The sequence below is a fragment of the Erithacus rubecula genome (assembly GCF_903797595.1).
Source record: "Erithacus rubecula genome assembly, chromosome: 8".
Taxonomy (NCBI): Eukaryota; Metazoa; Chordata; class Aves; order Passeriformes; family Muscicapidae; genus Erithacus; species Erithacus rubecula.
This window is the reverse complement of record NC_136659.1, coordinates 5,904,448-5,921,828: the sequence shown is the minus strand read 5'-3', so window position 1 is coordinate 5,921,828 and position 17,381 is coordinate 5,904,448. Positions and strand designations below refer to the sequence as shown.

Sequence of the window (17,381 nt, the reverse complement as noted above, 5' to 3'; positions counted from 1 at the left end):
GGAAGGTGAATAGAAAATGAATGGAAATGAACCTCTCCTGGTTTGCACCAGGCAGAACAGCACCAAATGCTCCCCAACTTGGGAGACTTTCCACAGGAAGAAAAAAAAAACACACCAGGGGAAAAGAAGACAAAGATAAAAAAAAAAAAAAAAAGAGGCTGGAAATAAAACTTATGTCTCTGTGTAGAAGTAATTCATGTTTAATTCTCTTCTGTCACAAGAAATAGAACAAATATACCCACACACATACACAACTTAGAGCAATTAATAGTGCAGAAGGAAATAAATCTGTCAGCTCCTGACAAGGATCACACTATTCTTACAAAATACAAACAAGCCTATCTTACAAGTGTTTTAACCTGGAATTTATCAAAGCACCTTCTTGAGAAGCTGAACAGTCCAATGGATGCATCAAAGGCACCAGAGAAGTCATACCACTAGTGGAGACTCCAGAAAAATAAAAACTCTGCCCAGAGCCAAGCACTGCATTTGTGACAAGGAGTCTGAGGAGTGGAGGAGGAAATAGGGAAGGGATAAGAATAGAATGGAGTGAGTGGTCCCAGTGATGCTGGTGAGGCTATGTATAGAACAGGCTCATGCCACAATAAATGCAGGCTGCACAATCCTCCCCCAGGAACCTGCACATCAAGGAACCACTAGCAACATCCATGGAATTCTTCTCATTGCTGGGAGGCATTTTGATGGATTTATGTTGGAATGCTGGAGCCAGTTCAAATAAAAGCCACGCCATCATCAAAACCAGAGGAACTGATATATGAGAAAGGAAAACAGCTAAGCATGCCAAGCTTGGAAAAGGTGCAAGTAATGAGGATTCTTACAGCTTACAAATATCTGAAGGATGTAGCCATCAAGGAGACAGCAATTAGTCAGGACAAAATGGGCTTAATTTCAAATAGCACAAAAGGAAGCACAGTTGCAATATAGTAATAGTTTCAGGAAATTCTTAATGGCAGGAAAGTGCAACAACAGTTATTTTAAAGCACAGAGCATCCAAATAAATGTACACATTAGATCATCTTATATGGAGTCAGTCATAGTCTACAGCTCTGTCAAAGCACAATCATGACCCTACTGGATGGCTGTCAGACACAGGGGATCCCCAAAGAGCCTTCTACTGTTCTTTTTTTGGGTGAATGGTGATGACTTCTATTCCAAACCAAACTGCAGAAAGGTTTGTATGGAAATACAACTATACTGAGTAGTTACAGCTATTCACTTCAATGAAAATTTTGAAGTGATTACAGCTAATAAACATGCTATTTCTAAACCTCTGAAGTGATATTATGATTCTGATGGACCATATGGTTTCAGTGTATTTATACTGCACTGAGCTCTTCAGAGCCTTTTCACATGTCAGCTGTGACTGTGTTCTGGGGACACACAGCAGGTTTGGGTGGTGGGGGACTGTGGGAGGACCTTAGTGGGACTTCTGGTGGGTTGTGGCACTGCTGTGAGCCACCCACCCCACCCCAAACTTCAGCACTGCCAAATTCAAGGAAACATTTCCTCTATTGGAGTATTTCTTCCCAAACCCAATACCCAAATCAGTAATCAAATGTTGGTGTTAATTTGCAACGAATTAAATTAAGCAAAATACCCTGTGTTCAGACTGTTTTGCCAGCAACAGGAGCAGATGCTTTCCTAGAGGCAGTATCTAATTTACTAAGACCCCATTCACTTGTTAACAGCACTGAGCTTGATCAAGACCTCCTGTGTCATTGGGAAACTCGTAGCTGCTCTAAGAGTGCCTGTAAGTAAACAAGAAATGTTGCTGAATAACACAAAATGTCACCAACTTCTTGCCACATCAATCCTGCTCTTCAGAGAGACAACAGAACCTCTAAAGAAGGGCACTAAGTATTTCTTCTTTATAGGTCACTGAGCTATTAATATTTTTTACTTTTTCTAACTCTGTTCCCATGGAGTTATGTCATGATACAGAAGCACAGCCACATTAACCCCGCTGCAGTCCTGCCACTCCATTGAAAACATGACCCATTAGTAATTAATCTTAGAACTGGAGGTAATAATAGTGCTCTCCACCTCACAACAGCACTGCTCATCCTGCATTTACAGCTCCTACAAGGACCCTTGACAGGGCAGGGAGAACCTGGGGAACGTGTTAGCTACTGCAAAATGAGACAGGAGCTGCTGACTTTGTAACCCCTTATTCACCAAAAGCCTTTCCTTCATTTCATTTTCTGCAGTCAAGCACATACTTGGAGGGACAAAAGGTCCATTTGTTTCTCTCTCGGCGCACACATGTGAGACTCATTAATGTTAATTGGATTTATGAATGCCTGCTGAAAGGAGACGAAACTGTAAAGATTTCCCATTTGCAGGGAAACAATCAAAGGAATAATTTCTTGTGCGTCTTGCTGATGAAGAGATGAGGAAATAATGGATGAGTCACTTTACATTATTATTCAAAATTCTTAAAATAGAAGAGATGAAAACACTGGTTTCTGTACAGGTCATATTCATGTAAGGGACTCTTTCTAAGAATCCAATTTCAACCTTAGTCCTGCTTCTAATTACCCGACTCCAAGAAGAAATCCTGGTCTCTGAATTGTAATTATACAGATTTGTTGCTGTAATTCAATTTGTCAGGTGTAAAATACAAGTGCAATTTCCTCTACACAGCCCCCCCCGTAGCTTTCAAAGAGACACTGAACTTGAGCCATTTGATAATTTAGTCCATATTGTAGCTTTCACATTTATTATGCATAAAACTTCTGACACTTTTTTTTTTTTTTTTTTTTAAAGAAGGTGATATACATGGCTCTACTGGTTTGAAAATAAATCCAACATTCATCTCATGGCTACAACACAGCATTAGCCACTATCCACCTGGCCTGCAGTGACCAGGGCACTTCAAAGTGAGCTCAAAATTACTTTGAATTTTGAGAGAGAACATCCATAATCCTCACATGCACTGATTTGCTCTATGGGAACTCCTCCAAGGTTAGTCCTCTGCTCAGACACAGACAGCCAAGTGAAGACTATGAATCAACAAGGCTTCTCTTACAGAAAAGAGAGTTTCAGCCACTCATAAAGAATTCTGGCATTCCCTCCTTTCAGTATCATGTTTCCTCTATGACAATCAAGAGCTATAGGAAATGAGTGTGATGCCACACCACTGTGTTAAACAATGGGCTGGAATATACAGAGTATATATTAACTATATATTAACAATATTGTATATATATATATATATGATAATATAAAAATATAAATATGTAACGTGAATTAAGTATATAAATATATCAAAACCATAATCACACCACACCCACTGTATGAAAAGATACAAAATATCTGAACAATTCTGAAATATCCAAACTGTGGAAGTATGCACTGCCCATCCCACAGTGCAAGAGTTCTGTGGGCAGAGCAGGATAAGTGTGATAGTTTGTTTCTCATTTTTCCGCTCTTTGAAACAATCTATAATGAAGGGCTGCAGCATAAAATGCTTTAGAAAATGCTTGGCTTGAGTTTTCCTTGCCTCTGCATAAAGCTGTTCTAACGACAACAATTCAATTTGTCTCTTGGTTGTGTTCCTGAGTACCTTTTAAAAGCCTTTCCAAAATTAAGGTTACATACTCCAGTAATTTTCAATATGAAAAAGTGTAATCAATAAAATACTGCTGATAATGCACACAATCTGTGGAGACTGAGAGCTAAATATTAATGAGTTTTGGAGAAGTTCCGAGTCTATCATCTTCCTTAATTACAAGTTAGGTCAGTGACTGTGAATCACACGACTCAGCTCGGGAATCCCTACAAAGAAACCCTAAGTAAATTGAGGAGTTGCATTTGATTTATTTGTTGCTCAGAATCAAGCCCTGTGTGTCAGACCTCTGACAGATCAGGAGCTCCCCAGGGAAGGCACTGCTCGGTGCCATCTGGGATGAGGGCAGCCAGAAACACCAGGAGCCCAAAAGGCTCAGCACAGCAGAGCCTGCCTCACTCCCCAAGGAGCCCCACCACAGGGGATTCCATTAAAAGCCACTCTTCTGCACATCAGATGTGAAATTGCAACCTTGACTGAGGGCAGAGGGACAAATAGCCCTACACTTTGCTTAAAAGCACACTCAATTAAATTAATGCTGCTCAGTCAAGTTTTGGGCATCTCCAAGGATGGACAGGCCACAGTCTCTCCTTCCACTGCTTGACCACCTTTAATTTTATATTTTTCCTTGTATCTGATTAGGATTTCCCACCTCATAACTTGAACTTGTTGCCTCCTATTACACATCTCCAGGGCAAGTCTGACTGACCATCAGTCTTAGGCTGAAATTCTTTCTTTGTGAGGCTGTGGTGAAGATATATGTGATGCATCAGACTTTGTTTTTTCCCTGGAACTCTTGGAAATGCACCAGGGGCATGTAGCATCCTAACACAACTGTGAGCCAACACACCAGTATTGATTTTGTTTCTTTACCTTGCTAGTGGGAAGGAAAAGAGGGTGTGGTGGGGAGAAATGTTTTGAAGGCTTATTCTGATTTTCTTATCATTTTAATTTTGTTAATAAAGTTTTTCTTTATACCTTTCAAATTTTTGAGCCTGTTTTGCCCTCTTCCTCCTAATCCACATCTCACAGCAGGAAATGAGTAAATAATTCCTAGTGGGTGCAAAGGACTAAACCCTTTAAATAATTGGTGCATTGGCTGGGAAACTCAAATTAGCAAACCAAGACCTCTACACTGACCAAAAATTCTCCAAGTCTGTCTGGTTTCCCAGCACAAGAAGCTGAACAAACAGCACACACAGTGCCTCTGCAGCCATGGATATGCTGACAAGGACAGGCAATCCTTTGTGCTGGTTTTCTCCAGTTCTGCTGCAATTATTCACTACAGATGTGCTATCACTCAGTAACTCTACATCCCTCTGTTAAATATCTTGGCTGCTTTGGTTTTCCTCATACAGCTCCCTGCGGTTTTCCTTCCCACTGGAAAGCTCCATTTTTCCTTTTTCAATTCTCCATTCCTTGCAAAGCAGGTCCACTCTGGGCACACCTGATCACCACAGGGAGCTGGTGGTGCAGCCTCCAGGTTTTGCTGGACTTTTCTAATTACATTGCCATGACACTTTCAGGAGCACTCCAAGGTGTTTCATAAAGAAAACCTCAAGTATTTCTGACATCCTGGTGGTGGGGAGCTTTTCTGTCTGCTCAGCATTAGTAATATAACAGGCTGCAACTCCACAAACCTTTGGTAGCAGTCCTTTAAACCTGCTTTCATCTCTTTCTAATCCTTAATTCCACCTCCTAGTTCATGCAAATTCACTTATTTGCCAAACAAACAGGTGTCAGATGATTTACCAGCTCATTTGCACAGCAGAAGGACAAGCAAATATTATCTTGATTTTTCTCCCTCATGAAATATTTCCATAAAACTATCAGAAAAAAAATTAGCATTGCTCTTAGAAATATCAATGCAAAGAAGCCAGAAAACCCATTTATTCAGCACTACATTCCACTGCTACCCTCAGAGTATCCTGAAGTATTAACTATATTTTGAGAATATTTTGCAAACTAGCAGCATAAAAGGTATTTTGCTTGGTTTATTCGTAGAAACAGTTGTTTACTGCTCACATAGAAGAACACAATGTTCTTTTTGCAATTACATTAAGTTTCCAGAGTCTCCCTTTTAAGCAAACCTAAAACTTTTTTTTTACAATAAAGAGCATTTTGTAAAAATAGAATACTTTAAAAAAAAAGACTACACCCAGAGTGTAATACGCTGCTAAGTATATAAGAAGCCCAAGACTTCCAGTGTAAAGACCTTTATACCACTTCTTTACTTTGCCTTTTTTTTTTAAATTCAGAGCCCAACCCAAATGAGTGTTCAGCACTCACATAAACAGGATCTTCTAAGTGTCAAGACTGGGACAGGCAGGTTTAGGGGCTGGCAAGGTTTGAGGATATGTTTGTCTGTGTTATACACCCTCATGATAAAGCCAACTGTTTGCAACAGAGGAAGACACAGCATCCTATACAATTACACATCTTGAAGCAAACTTTGCTAAATAATTACACATTTCAATAATGACTAATTTAACAAAAAAAAAGAAAAAGAAAAAGAAAAAGAAAGTAAAAGAAAGAGATATTGCTTTTGCTTTATCAATTTAGCCTCAGGTTGTTTTTATGGACTGCTTGGCCAGACCCTCTATGCATCATAGTCCTTTATAGACCCAAGTGTGCCCCAAGTTTAAAATCCAGATGTTTTCTCAAAATCCATTTGATGAAGGAGTAGCTGATATTCTGTAATGGGTATTGTGGTTTCCTGTCAAAAACAGTTACAGCAGAAATTAAATACTTAGAATTTGCAGCTATTTAAACAACTGTATTCTGCCATGTGAATCAGGATGTATTTATTTTAAAAAAAATAATAAAATAAATCCACAAACTTCAAGGACACCTACACATAGAAAACACTGCCCCAATCCCAGTTATATGTCACAGGTGTCAGAATCATGGAACAGTGTGGGCTGGAATGGACCTCAGAGATCATTTAGTTCCAGCCCCACTGCCATGGGCAGGGACACCCACACTGGTTTGTATTCCTTGTGGAAATATGCTGTCTGTTAGATGGAAAGGAACCTCCTTCCCTAAGTCCAGAAACTCATTTCTATGAGGCAAAGAGGCAAATTCTAACAGACATTGTGCAGTGCTAAGTTTGAAAGAAAACAATCAGAGCAAGACTTGGCCAGTGTAGGCAATCAAGTTACATGCTGGCTGTGAGGAATCTTGCAACATGAATATTTGAGTTCAGCTGGGTCCCAGAGGAGGTAGCCTGATCACTTGCTATTTGGGGAAAGAAGCCTCTAAAAATACCATTTTCACACACATAGAAAAATCATTTTAAAATGCAAATCACCACAGTGAGACACAAAGCCTGACGAGTCCTAAGTCTTTGGTACAAACCAAGAATGTTGATGAGCTTCTAAACACAAACAAATAAAAATATCTCTCAGTTCCTCAAAAAATTCTCAACATTCTCCAGGACATTTGCAGAATTTTACAACAAAATCTGTTCTTTATCATATGCAATCAGAGAAGCAATGCCAGGTGGGAGATATGGAGTTCACTCACCAGGCAATATTTCTGGATTTGTTCTTTTGCTGTGAAGAATCTGTATTTCCTTTCTTACACCACTACCTGCATAACAACCACCCATTTAAAATTCCATACTAAAAATATTTGGAAATTTACTCTCTGAATTAATTAAAAAGAAAAAATTCCCCACAGAAATTCATGCTCATACTCAGAGTGTTCAGAACAAACATCCTCTGCCAAGGGAGAAACAAAACCCTCTGCCCCATCTGTACCCCTGCCTTGGCCAGTCCTCAGAGGAAAGGAACTGTAAACATATTTTAACAAAATAAATTCATTACTCTATGAGTTAAAATCTCCTGCTTCCTGATGCCTTCAGACAGTTTCTTATCTCCATTGAACAAACAAGGTTAAACATGACAAATATTGTGCCTTCTTGTGAGCAAATATTGTTTTGTTTACTTTGGGGTTTTTTATACAACAGTAAGTCACAGCTCATCATATGCACTCTCTCAAGAATGCTGGGGGAAAAGCATTTGTTCTCACTCCAAAAATGTGTGGAAAAATAGAAGGGTCTGATGAGTATTTGTTTTTAAGAGACTGGCCAGATACAGCCATATTAGGGAGGCTCTCTCCCTCTCCCATGTTTACAATTGAATCACAAGTGAGCAAACACAAAACAAAAAAAAAAAAAATCAACTCACTTTCCACCACCACCAGGCAGCATTAAAGAATCTGTCTTATAAATAATGATTAACTGCATTAACATACTAAATAAAATGTTCTGGATTGACTTTGTGGGATTCTTTAAGCTAATCCCTACCTACATTTTAAGATGCATCTGTTCAATGGATTTGATTTTTGCAGAGAATAATTGTTCCTGTTGACGTGCCTGAATGCCATTCAGAAAAGGAAATAATTGTCACCAGTTAGGGGCATCAGAGATCTTGCAGCTACTTAGTCAAGTTCTACACAAAATCCCACTGTGCTCAACTAAGAGGCCACTCTCAACACAGAGTCCCTCTAGATCCACAACTTTTCACTTTTCTCTTTTTTTTCAACAGTGAATCCCTGCTGGTAGGAAGGTCAGGAAACCTGAATTTTCCCAGAGCCCACAGCAAAGGTAAGACTTTTAGCATGGCAATCTGCACCTTGGAAAGGTCTAATTAGTTTAAAGACTTCAAAAACATCAGTGGCTTTGAAAATATGGGAGCCAGCTTGCTGTTTTCCAGCGAGCAACATGGTAAACAACATGCTAGCAGCACTGTTTTCCAAGCGTGAGCAACATGTTCAAATTAATGCTGTGTATCTCAGAGCTGAGAGATTGCTCTGGATATTTGCATCAGAAAATATTCAATGCAAGGCTCTCCTCAGACTCATTCTTTAAGGCCTCCATCTGAAAAAACTAAACAAGTGTACTAATTTAAGCATGGTAATAGTCTAATTACATTCAGCAGAACGTGTTTGAAGCTTACCATGCATTTAATAAGCTTTTACAGTACAAAAGTCTGCTCAGGAATAGCTCTGAAGCAGAAGCTGCCCCAGTTTAAACCTGCTGCACACTGGACTCCAGCTCCTGCTATTTTTTGGGCCAGATGATGGAGTCACACAGAGTCTGATGGATACAGGAGTGTGTATCACTGCACGAGCTTCAGACCTCTCTGAATTGCTCTGGAAATGCACTTAAATTATGATAGTCTCCTATTAATTCACCCAAACACACCTGCTGGTAATGTTTTGAACCAGAACTGTTAACAGGCAGCCAGCCTCACACAAATAAACCATCACCTGAGTTCAAACAAATGGACTTCAGAAGTAGGACACAGGTATGATTTTATTCTTCCTTAAACTTTACCAGTTTATTCTATTGTCTTCTGAGTGGCTGGTTTTCAACCATGACCTAAGCAATGTTTATTAATTATTAAAATTAAATTAGGCAGAATTTATTTTCTCACTTTAATATTTTAATGAGTTAGGGCTGCTCAGCTTCTCCCCCAGAAATGAACACTTTCAAGTTCCTAACTTAAGTCAAAAAAGACATTAGCAGACCCACAGGGAACATAACCACTGAAGAAAATAACAGGTGATTTTTCTCCCCTTACTAATACAAGTCTGGCCTAGCAACTCAACCCTACAAACTCTGCAACATTAAAGATGAAAAACAATGTATTGCAACAGTTCTATTAAATTCTGCATGTGCAAGATAGAATTGAAAAATTACTCTCCAGCCACTGGTAATATACAATATGGCAAACAGAACTACGAGATGTCATTTTACCAGTATTTAAAATAAACCTATGGTAAATATTGTTTATTTTATATGTGCACTAGATAGCTTGAAATCAATGGATATTTACTGTGATCATGGAAAATTACAACTGCAGTTGCAATTCATCAGGAAATGTTTTAGTTTAATACTTTCTTCCTGTAGTAGGGAATGGATATTTGCAATAGAAATTCTCATAAAATACATTTTTTATGTCCACCACAACCTATTTACTTTGGTTGATGTGGGAATACAAAAATATTCTACAAAGTGTAAGAGAGTTAAAGACAGCTGACAGCCTGAGCAACAGATGGCACTTTCAGAGGGCACTAGTGTGGCAGTATTTGAACTCCATGGAGTTTTCATAAAATGAGAGGCACGCCCTCAGACTTCTAAAAGTAGTAATAAATTAATTACTTTATTTATTAATTAATATCCCTGCAGTCATAACCAAGAAAGCTGTACTGCATGGTAGCCACTTGAAGTTCATGAGATCATCTTCTCCACAAGGCTTGTGGCATTGAGTTCACAGTTTGATTCCAGTTTTAAATAATTTGTGACTGCCTCCCTTGGATGTGGGGGACCACTATTTCCATTCTAACCCTGGAGTCCCCTGTGTTTTTTTAACCAAAAGTATAAACCCACATATATGGAGGTCACTGTTAGTCACAAAAATAGATTCTTGTGTTTGAAATATTTGGTCCTTTAACCAACTGACCATCAGGTATATTAATCTTACCTACTTTTCATCTGTATCAACAAGACACTTGAAACTAGAATTACAGTAGCAATTTACACCACACCGAGGTCTAAACTTTTCCTCAGCAAAGTGGCAGCACCTTACTCACTGTGATCACCACCAGAAAAAATTTATTTGTCCAATTAAAAGATGTGAAGGAGCCCCACACGTGCAGTTCCCCCACCACTGTAAATCTCAAGGAAACAGAGCCATTTACACCAGAGCAATACCTTATGTTGAAATAGCAGATACTCAGTCACCAGCCACATACCAGCTACTCAGAAAAACCAAGAGTCAATTTTCTTGCTGACCAACCAAAAATTGTATATATTAACTGGGATAAATACTTTAAAACGGTTTGGGGTTTATGTCCTGAAAGACATTTTAAGGATTTAAAAAATCACCTGTGGTTTCAACCCCAAACAACTGATTTCTCTCTCCAGAAAGCAGTTCTTTTCCTGCAAGTTTCAATACTTTTTGAGATTATAAACTGCAAGACAGCAGCCACAGCAAGGAAGATGAATTACAAAGACAGACTACTGTAATTTGGCATTGATAACATAAGGCTTAAAAAAAACAACAGAGTAAGGGCATTAAAAGTTCAGCACCATAGGCAAAACAAAGAGTTTGTAGCAAAAACAACTTTTATAAACTGCTATAGCCAAAAATAACATCCTTGGAAAAACTTCTCAGTTCTCTATTCTCCCATATACAAGCCCTGGCATGAAATGACCAAGCAATCAGGGCAATATTCATCCATTAAAACACCAAAAAAGCATGAAAATGCAAAAAGAGCACTAGAAATTTGAAGCATCATTGCATAGTACTGACCCTCATGGTGAGTTTTGAGTTTCTTATTCAGAAACCATCTGCCACAAAAAGACCACATGGCAGTGGGTTCCCTCAGACAGTACTCCAGCAGCAACAGAAAAACCTTCCAAAGAGCTGCCATGGAGCACTCCAGTGGCAAATTAGCTACTGTTAGGAGACTGTGCATGTTTGAAGGATATTTCAGGCAATAGAAAATGCAGAGGGAGAGGATAAAGCCTTCTTTGACAGTGCCAACACCACCAATTTTCTTTTGCTCCATTTTCTAAGTTACTTTTTACTAAGAGTTTGGAGGCTATTCTTCCACAGGGGCCAATTCTCCATCAATTCATTATTCAGGTTTGTTTTCCTGACAAAAGTAGCAGATTACAGTCAGGTAAGGCATCCCTTCCCCAACAGCTCCCCAGTGGGCTGGGGCACCACATGCACTGAGTACTGGGCAAAGCTGTCAGAAATACCCAAACTGCAAGCAGATGCACATTTCTTCATTTCCCACTCCCATCTGACTAAAGGTTCATTCACCAGCAATTTTTTCTTATTTTGTTTAAAAGTTTTTACAGTAACCTGTTTTCTCAGTTACCTGAATCCACCCTTTCCTTTGTTCCCTCTTGTGCCTTTCACTTCCCTCTGAGCTCAGGTTTTCCTCATCCCTTCTTTTGAGGAACAGAACTGTGGCCTTTCCCATCCTCCCTCTACTTTGTATCTTTATTCCTCACGCACTTCTCTCCCCCTCCCAAATAACCCCATCTCAAAGCTCACCCTCAGCAGGAATTAAAGACAGGTGTGCCTCAGAGAAAGACCAAGGCTACAGAAACACTGTTATTCTATCTTTTCTACCAAAAAGTAACTCTGTGATGCTTTCCACTGAGCAGCTTCTATAGAAGGCCAAAGCTTTTTGTTTCATGTTCACTACCAGCTGGCCAAAGGTTTGTAGCTCTTTCTTCTTGCTGTATTCTGGGAGTTTTGAACCAAATCTTCATAAAGTTTTAAATGTCCTGTGTGAAACAGGACACAGGCAGAGGACAAACACCTAAGGATCGCCCACAGAGACAAACAATCAGGGGAAAAAAATCTCTCAGTGACCTCTCCTGGAGAGCAGGGGAAAAAAAACAAAAAGAGTTTCAGGGTAATAGCAGTTCACTCCAGAATGGGACAGTGGTGAAAAGGACCAAGGAGCTTTCTGCCTGAAAGCTGACCAGCTCAGGTTTGAAGATACACCACATGAAATCATCTGGAAACCACATGATCTGACCAGATCCAGCACTTTTCTACTCGATGTGAAATTCTACTGAAACACACACACTCATCTCTATTTCTAGACAGAGTCTGGTGGCAGAACCCTGAAGGAGAACCAAAGCTTAACAAATGTAAGTTTTGCACAGGAGCAATTCCATGCTGTACAATGGGAGGCTGTTTTCAGGTTCTCCTTGGTTTATGAGGAAGCAGTGATTTTAGAAAGCTTGGAGCTCAGATGAAGAGACAATGAATGCTGTACAGCAAATAGGAAGATATGTCTGTGTCAGAGCAGCTCCAAAATTTCTGATTTTTAGCTTCACAGATTGCTGTTTGTCCTAGTCTTAAACCATGATGGAAGACAGCAAGAGCAAACTAAAAGGCTGTGTTCTTACTGGAATTTCTAAAGACTTATTCTAGCTTACACTAATTAATATTTTCATCCTTCCAAGTCTGAAAAGCTTGTTTACAATGAAAGTGACCAATCCTCTGAAACAATGAAACATCTGATTTTCCCATTGAAATGGAGGTAAATGTACTTCAGCACCTCTGTCTGTGCTAGTAATGCCCTGTATCACAACTCATTGGTATCTTTACCTCCTATAAATTAAAAAATAGCCCAAGCAGAAACACAAGCCTTGATGCCTGCATCTATACAATTTATTTCATAGGAAAGGATTTCATTTTGCTGTCCACAGAGCCAACATCAAGAATTCTTCCTTTTCAACCCAGCCAAAACTTTGCCAGTGCTCAGTGCCCACACAGAACCTCTTAAGCTAAGGGCTCTTGTGGCAGTCCCACAGCCAACACTGCTTTGTCTCCCCTCACATCAGTCTCACTGAAGAGCAGGGTTGAGTTAAATATCTTCCCAGAGTACATTTTTTTCCCAGAGTATGAGCACTTCAAAGCCCACACATTAATTTTTAAATTTGAATTTGAAGTTAGCATCAGTCTTTCCCAAAATATTTTGGTCGCCAATAATTTTGTCAGTAGATAAATTAATCAGGAATATTGAGAATACAGGATTGCCTTTTTTTTTTTTTCTTTTCTGCCAAGGGAAAAAAATAATAATAATAAAAAAAAATCTGTTGAAGCAGAATCCATTATGAACTGCAAGATAATACACAGTCCAAAAGTTACATCAGAGTATTCTCAGTCCTGCCAAATGCATCTTTACTGAAATTGTTTAGTAGGAAGAAGGTGATGTATCATGCCATTATTTGAAATGTACCAAATATTTCTGCAGTAGGTCTTGGGTTTGCAACTGTAACAGTGAAATATTACACACATATTGCCATCTCATGGATACTACAAACACTTGTTAAAATTCCAAGAACGCAATCCCTAACGGAAAAATATGCAGAATCCGCAGCAAATAAAATTGTAAAGATTTACAACGTGAAAGCAGGAACTTCACATTTGAAACAGTCCAAGAATCTGCCTCAGATTCTCTCGTAGTAGTTACTATTTTTATGACTTGGCTCAGACTTGCTTTAATCTCTTTATTTAGGGAGAAATTGCAAGCTTGCCAACTCTAGCAAATGTTAAGTACTTCAGTAAATTCCCCATCAATATAGGTCGTGCATTCGAGGGAACAAGAATGTGGTGAGTAAGTTCTGCTCCATCTCCTCCAAAGAGGATTTCAGAACAAGGCAGTGATGGGAGAGAGAGATAAACAACGTGGCTAAGCCCCTCTTTTCAGCTCCATCCTCCTCTCCAGACATCTGTCCACACTGTGCTGTGCCGTGATTGAGATGTTACGTGATGCAGCTCGCCCAGCCTGCCGCTATCCTACATCCCTTTTATCTGAGCAGGCAGCAGAGCACATGGATCGCCAAGGCTACTGCGTCCTCACTCTTCCATTAAAGTTCAGCAACAGCACGAGGCGAGTTCGAGCGAGTCAGCAAAACCACAGGAAACCCAACAGATGCAAAGATGCCTAAGAGTGGAGGGTGAATTCAGAAACAGCCCGAATAGCCTGTGCAGACTTTCCGGAGCATCTCGGCCAAATTGCCCAAACCCACCGAGTCCTGTCAAACCCCGAGTTTTGCTTTCGGAAAGAACTTGGCACCAACACACCAAAACGCGCATCGTTTCTCGCGCTGTGCTCGAACACCTCTCTACCCACACGGCCGGGACAAGCAGACAGACAAGTTTGGGGTCCCTCCCTGCACTTGCCCGGGTGGGACCTGCGGTCACCAGGGCTGGCGGTCACCGGGGAGCCCCGCACCGGAGGGATGTTCTCGGCCGAGCAGCCCCTCCCCGAGCTCCCCGGGCTGCGGAGCCCCGGCCCTGCACTCCCCGCCCGGCAGGGTCCCCGGGTTGTCTGTCTGTCTGTCTGTCCGTCCGCCCGCAGCACTGCGGGGACACGGCAGCGCTGCCCCGAGCCGAGGGCACCGCGTCCCCGCGGCCGCAGAGGGGCGGCGGGCGGCTCCCGCTGCCCACGGCCGGAGGAGGAGGAGGAGGAAGGGAAGAAGAAGCCATTACCAGAGTTTTGTTCCCGTTCTTGCTGAGGGGGCCGCGGAAAACTCCCTTGATGTTGCGAAAGTGCCCGTTGCTGAGGTGCGCGGAGCTGATGACAATGTAGTAGCACTCCATGGGGCCGGAGCCGCCTCCTCGGGCCGGGCTCGGCGGGGCTGGGCGGGGAGCGCCGGGGCTGCCGGGGCCGGGGGTGCGGCCCCTCAGGCGCGGCGCGGCCGCGGCAGGAGGATGAGGTGGATGGGGATGAGGATGCGCGGCGCGGCGGCCGCGGCGGAGCCGAGCGAGCTGCCGCCGCCGCTGGCAGGCATAGTGCTATTATAGCGAGCAGCCTTGCCGGTCGGCTGCACTGAGCCAATGGCAGGGAGCCACTGGGCTGGTACGGAGCGCTGTCAGAGGAGGACATCTGTCACACGCCGCCTCCACCGCCACCCACCGCCCCACGCCCCGCTGCCCCCGCCGCGGACGGGCCGGCGGCAGGTAAAGGGGGACGGGCGGGGGGACGGGGCGCAGCCGGCACCCCGACCGCAGCCAGCCCCGCGGGTGGGCTGTGCCCTCCTTTTTCCGGGGGTGGGGACGACGACGAGTGCGATTCCTCTGGGATTTAGGGGTGGGGGTGGGCAGGGAGAGATGCCCGGGGTGCGACGCCCCCAGCCCGACGCTCCCGCCCTCCCCCTCCTCCTCGCAGCCTCCGCGCCCCCCACCGCGCCCTTTTCTTTTTTTGTTTCACGTTTCTCCAACACCCAACTCACAGGCACCTCCACCTGCCCGGGGCGGAGCAGCTCCCCCGCTCCCCAGGATCCATCGGCCGCCGCCCCCGCCCGCCGCTCTCGGTGCCACGAAATTGGGGGAAATCGGTCATTTCCCATCCCCGCTCGGGGTAAGCTCCATCCCACCCTCCACTGCCGCAGCCCATCCCCGCCGCATCCCGCCCGGCGAGCTGCAGCATCGGGAGCGGGCTGGCAAAACTTCTGGGTCACGGCATCGGGGAAGCGATTGGGGCTGCATTCCCCTTTCTCGGGGTGTCCGCATCCCTCCTCCTCCTCCTCGGGGACTGCATTCCCCTTTCCCGGGGTGCCCGCATCCCTCCTCCTCCTTGGGGCTGCATTCCCCCTTCCTGGGGTGCCCGCATCCCTCCTCCTCCTTGGGGCTGCATTCCCCCTTCCTGGGGTGCCCGCATCCCTCCTCCTCCTTAGGGGGCTGCATTCCGCCTTCCCGGGGCTCTCGCATCCCTCCTCTTTGGGGTTGCATTCCCCCTTCCTGGGGTGCCCGCATCTCTCCTCCTTGGGGCTGCATTTCCCCTTCCCGGGGTTCCCGCATCCCTCCTTCTCGGTGCTGCATTCCTTTTCCCGGTTACTCACGGTTCTCCCGGCCCGGGGCCGCCGGCAGAGGCGGCTCTGCCCGCCCGGCCTCGCAGGGTTTGGGCGGCTGTAAGGGAAAGGACAACAGCCATGGTTTCTTGCAGGCTCTGGCGCAGACTCTGCGATCCTCAGCGCCCGTGGAATGTACTCGTTCGGTTCTACAAACCCCCGGCAAACTGTACTGAAAACCATCAGCATGAGCATACCCCTGCTCCTTCACCAGCATAAGTGTTCCTTTCTTTTTGCAGCACACACAAATCGGGGCTGGCTTCCAGGACCAGAATTTGTCACAGTCCAAGATGTGCACAAGAAAGATGCTTAAGTGTGGTTTGTTGTTTTGTTGGGCTTTTTTTTTTTCCTCCCCCCCATAAGGTAGCTGTGATTTGCAGTTTTCTCATGTGAGGTGTGAAACACTCTTAGCTGGCTCATCTTCCAACCTGCTTTATTCTGGATTGTAAAAATCAAGATTGATGGCATGGATTTCCAGTGCCAAAAGAAGGAATACCTTAGAAGAGAAGCCCAGAAACGTGATGTAGCATCTGAACATGTCTCTTAGTCAGCATTTACTGCTGGCAGCATAATAGCAGTGTCCTGTCATCTTGTCCTCTAAAACAGATGAGCTGCTGCCAGAAGATTTGGGATGGGGACACACACAAGCACTTCCCTGGCAGAAATTATTGTCTCAGGTGTTTGCATCCTTGATGAAGGAAGCCTCAGGTTTTGAGATGTGCATCCTTCTGATAAACAACTTCTACCATTACCTCCATTTGTACACAGTGAATAGTAAATTTTGACAGCTGTCACTCACTCTTTAGCATTTTCAGTGCTTAGGAAATGGCAAAAGTGGAAAGCTTTGACAGCTGAGACACAGGTGAGAGATCAGAATTTGCTGCTTCTCATTACAGCCAAAAAAAGAGTGTGATAATGCACAGTAACACGATTTTTCTGGTTATGAGGATGTACGTGTACATCTAGAAATAACCAGCAAGTTCGTTGCCATGTGAAAATCAAGTCAATATTATAAATACCTGATAAATTTAAAAACACAGCACACTTAAGGCCTGCTTCCCACTTCAGACAGGATCATGGGTGTGGTTCTCTCTTAAAATTGTCAGAAGTTTAGGTAGCATAGAGTAATGAAAAGATATAAAATTATGCAAGAAATAAAATTAGGCAACTCTTTCCTGAGAATAACTTGGACTAGAAAAATTTTTTATACCTCTTAAATAGAACATTACTGATATGTGAGGACCCTTCTGCATGGGAATGAAGCTCCACACATCCACCATCTCAAAGAACTGGAACCTTTTTCTGTGAATTCCTTGCACAGACACATTGCTGACACATTTACTCACAGCCATACCTGGGTCCTTTCAGGGTTGTACAGCTGCTCTCTGGCCT

At 43.1% G+C, this 17,381-nt stretch overlaps 1 protein-coding gene across 1 annotated transcript in view; it reads right to left on the bottom strand.

The window, feature by feature from the left end:
* ZNF804A (zinc finger protein 804A) overlaps positions 1-15,176 on the bottom strand; it is a 139,697-nt gene extending 124,521 nt beyond the window's left edge. Inside the window, exon 1 of the mRNA XM_079310728.1 lies at positions 14,629-15,176. Within this exon, the coding sequence (XP_079166854.1) occupies positions 14,629-14,739 (111 nt within the window). The 5' untranslated portion in view covers positions 14,740-15,176. The remainder of the gene's footprint in view (positions 1-14,628) is intronic.
* Positions 15,177-17,381: the final 2,205 nt, after the last annotated feature.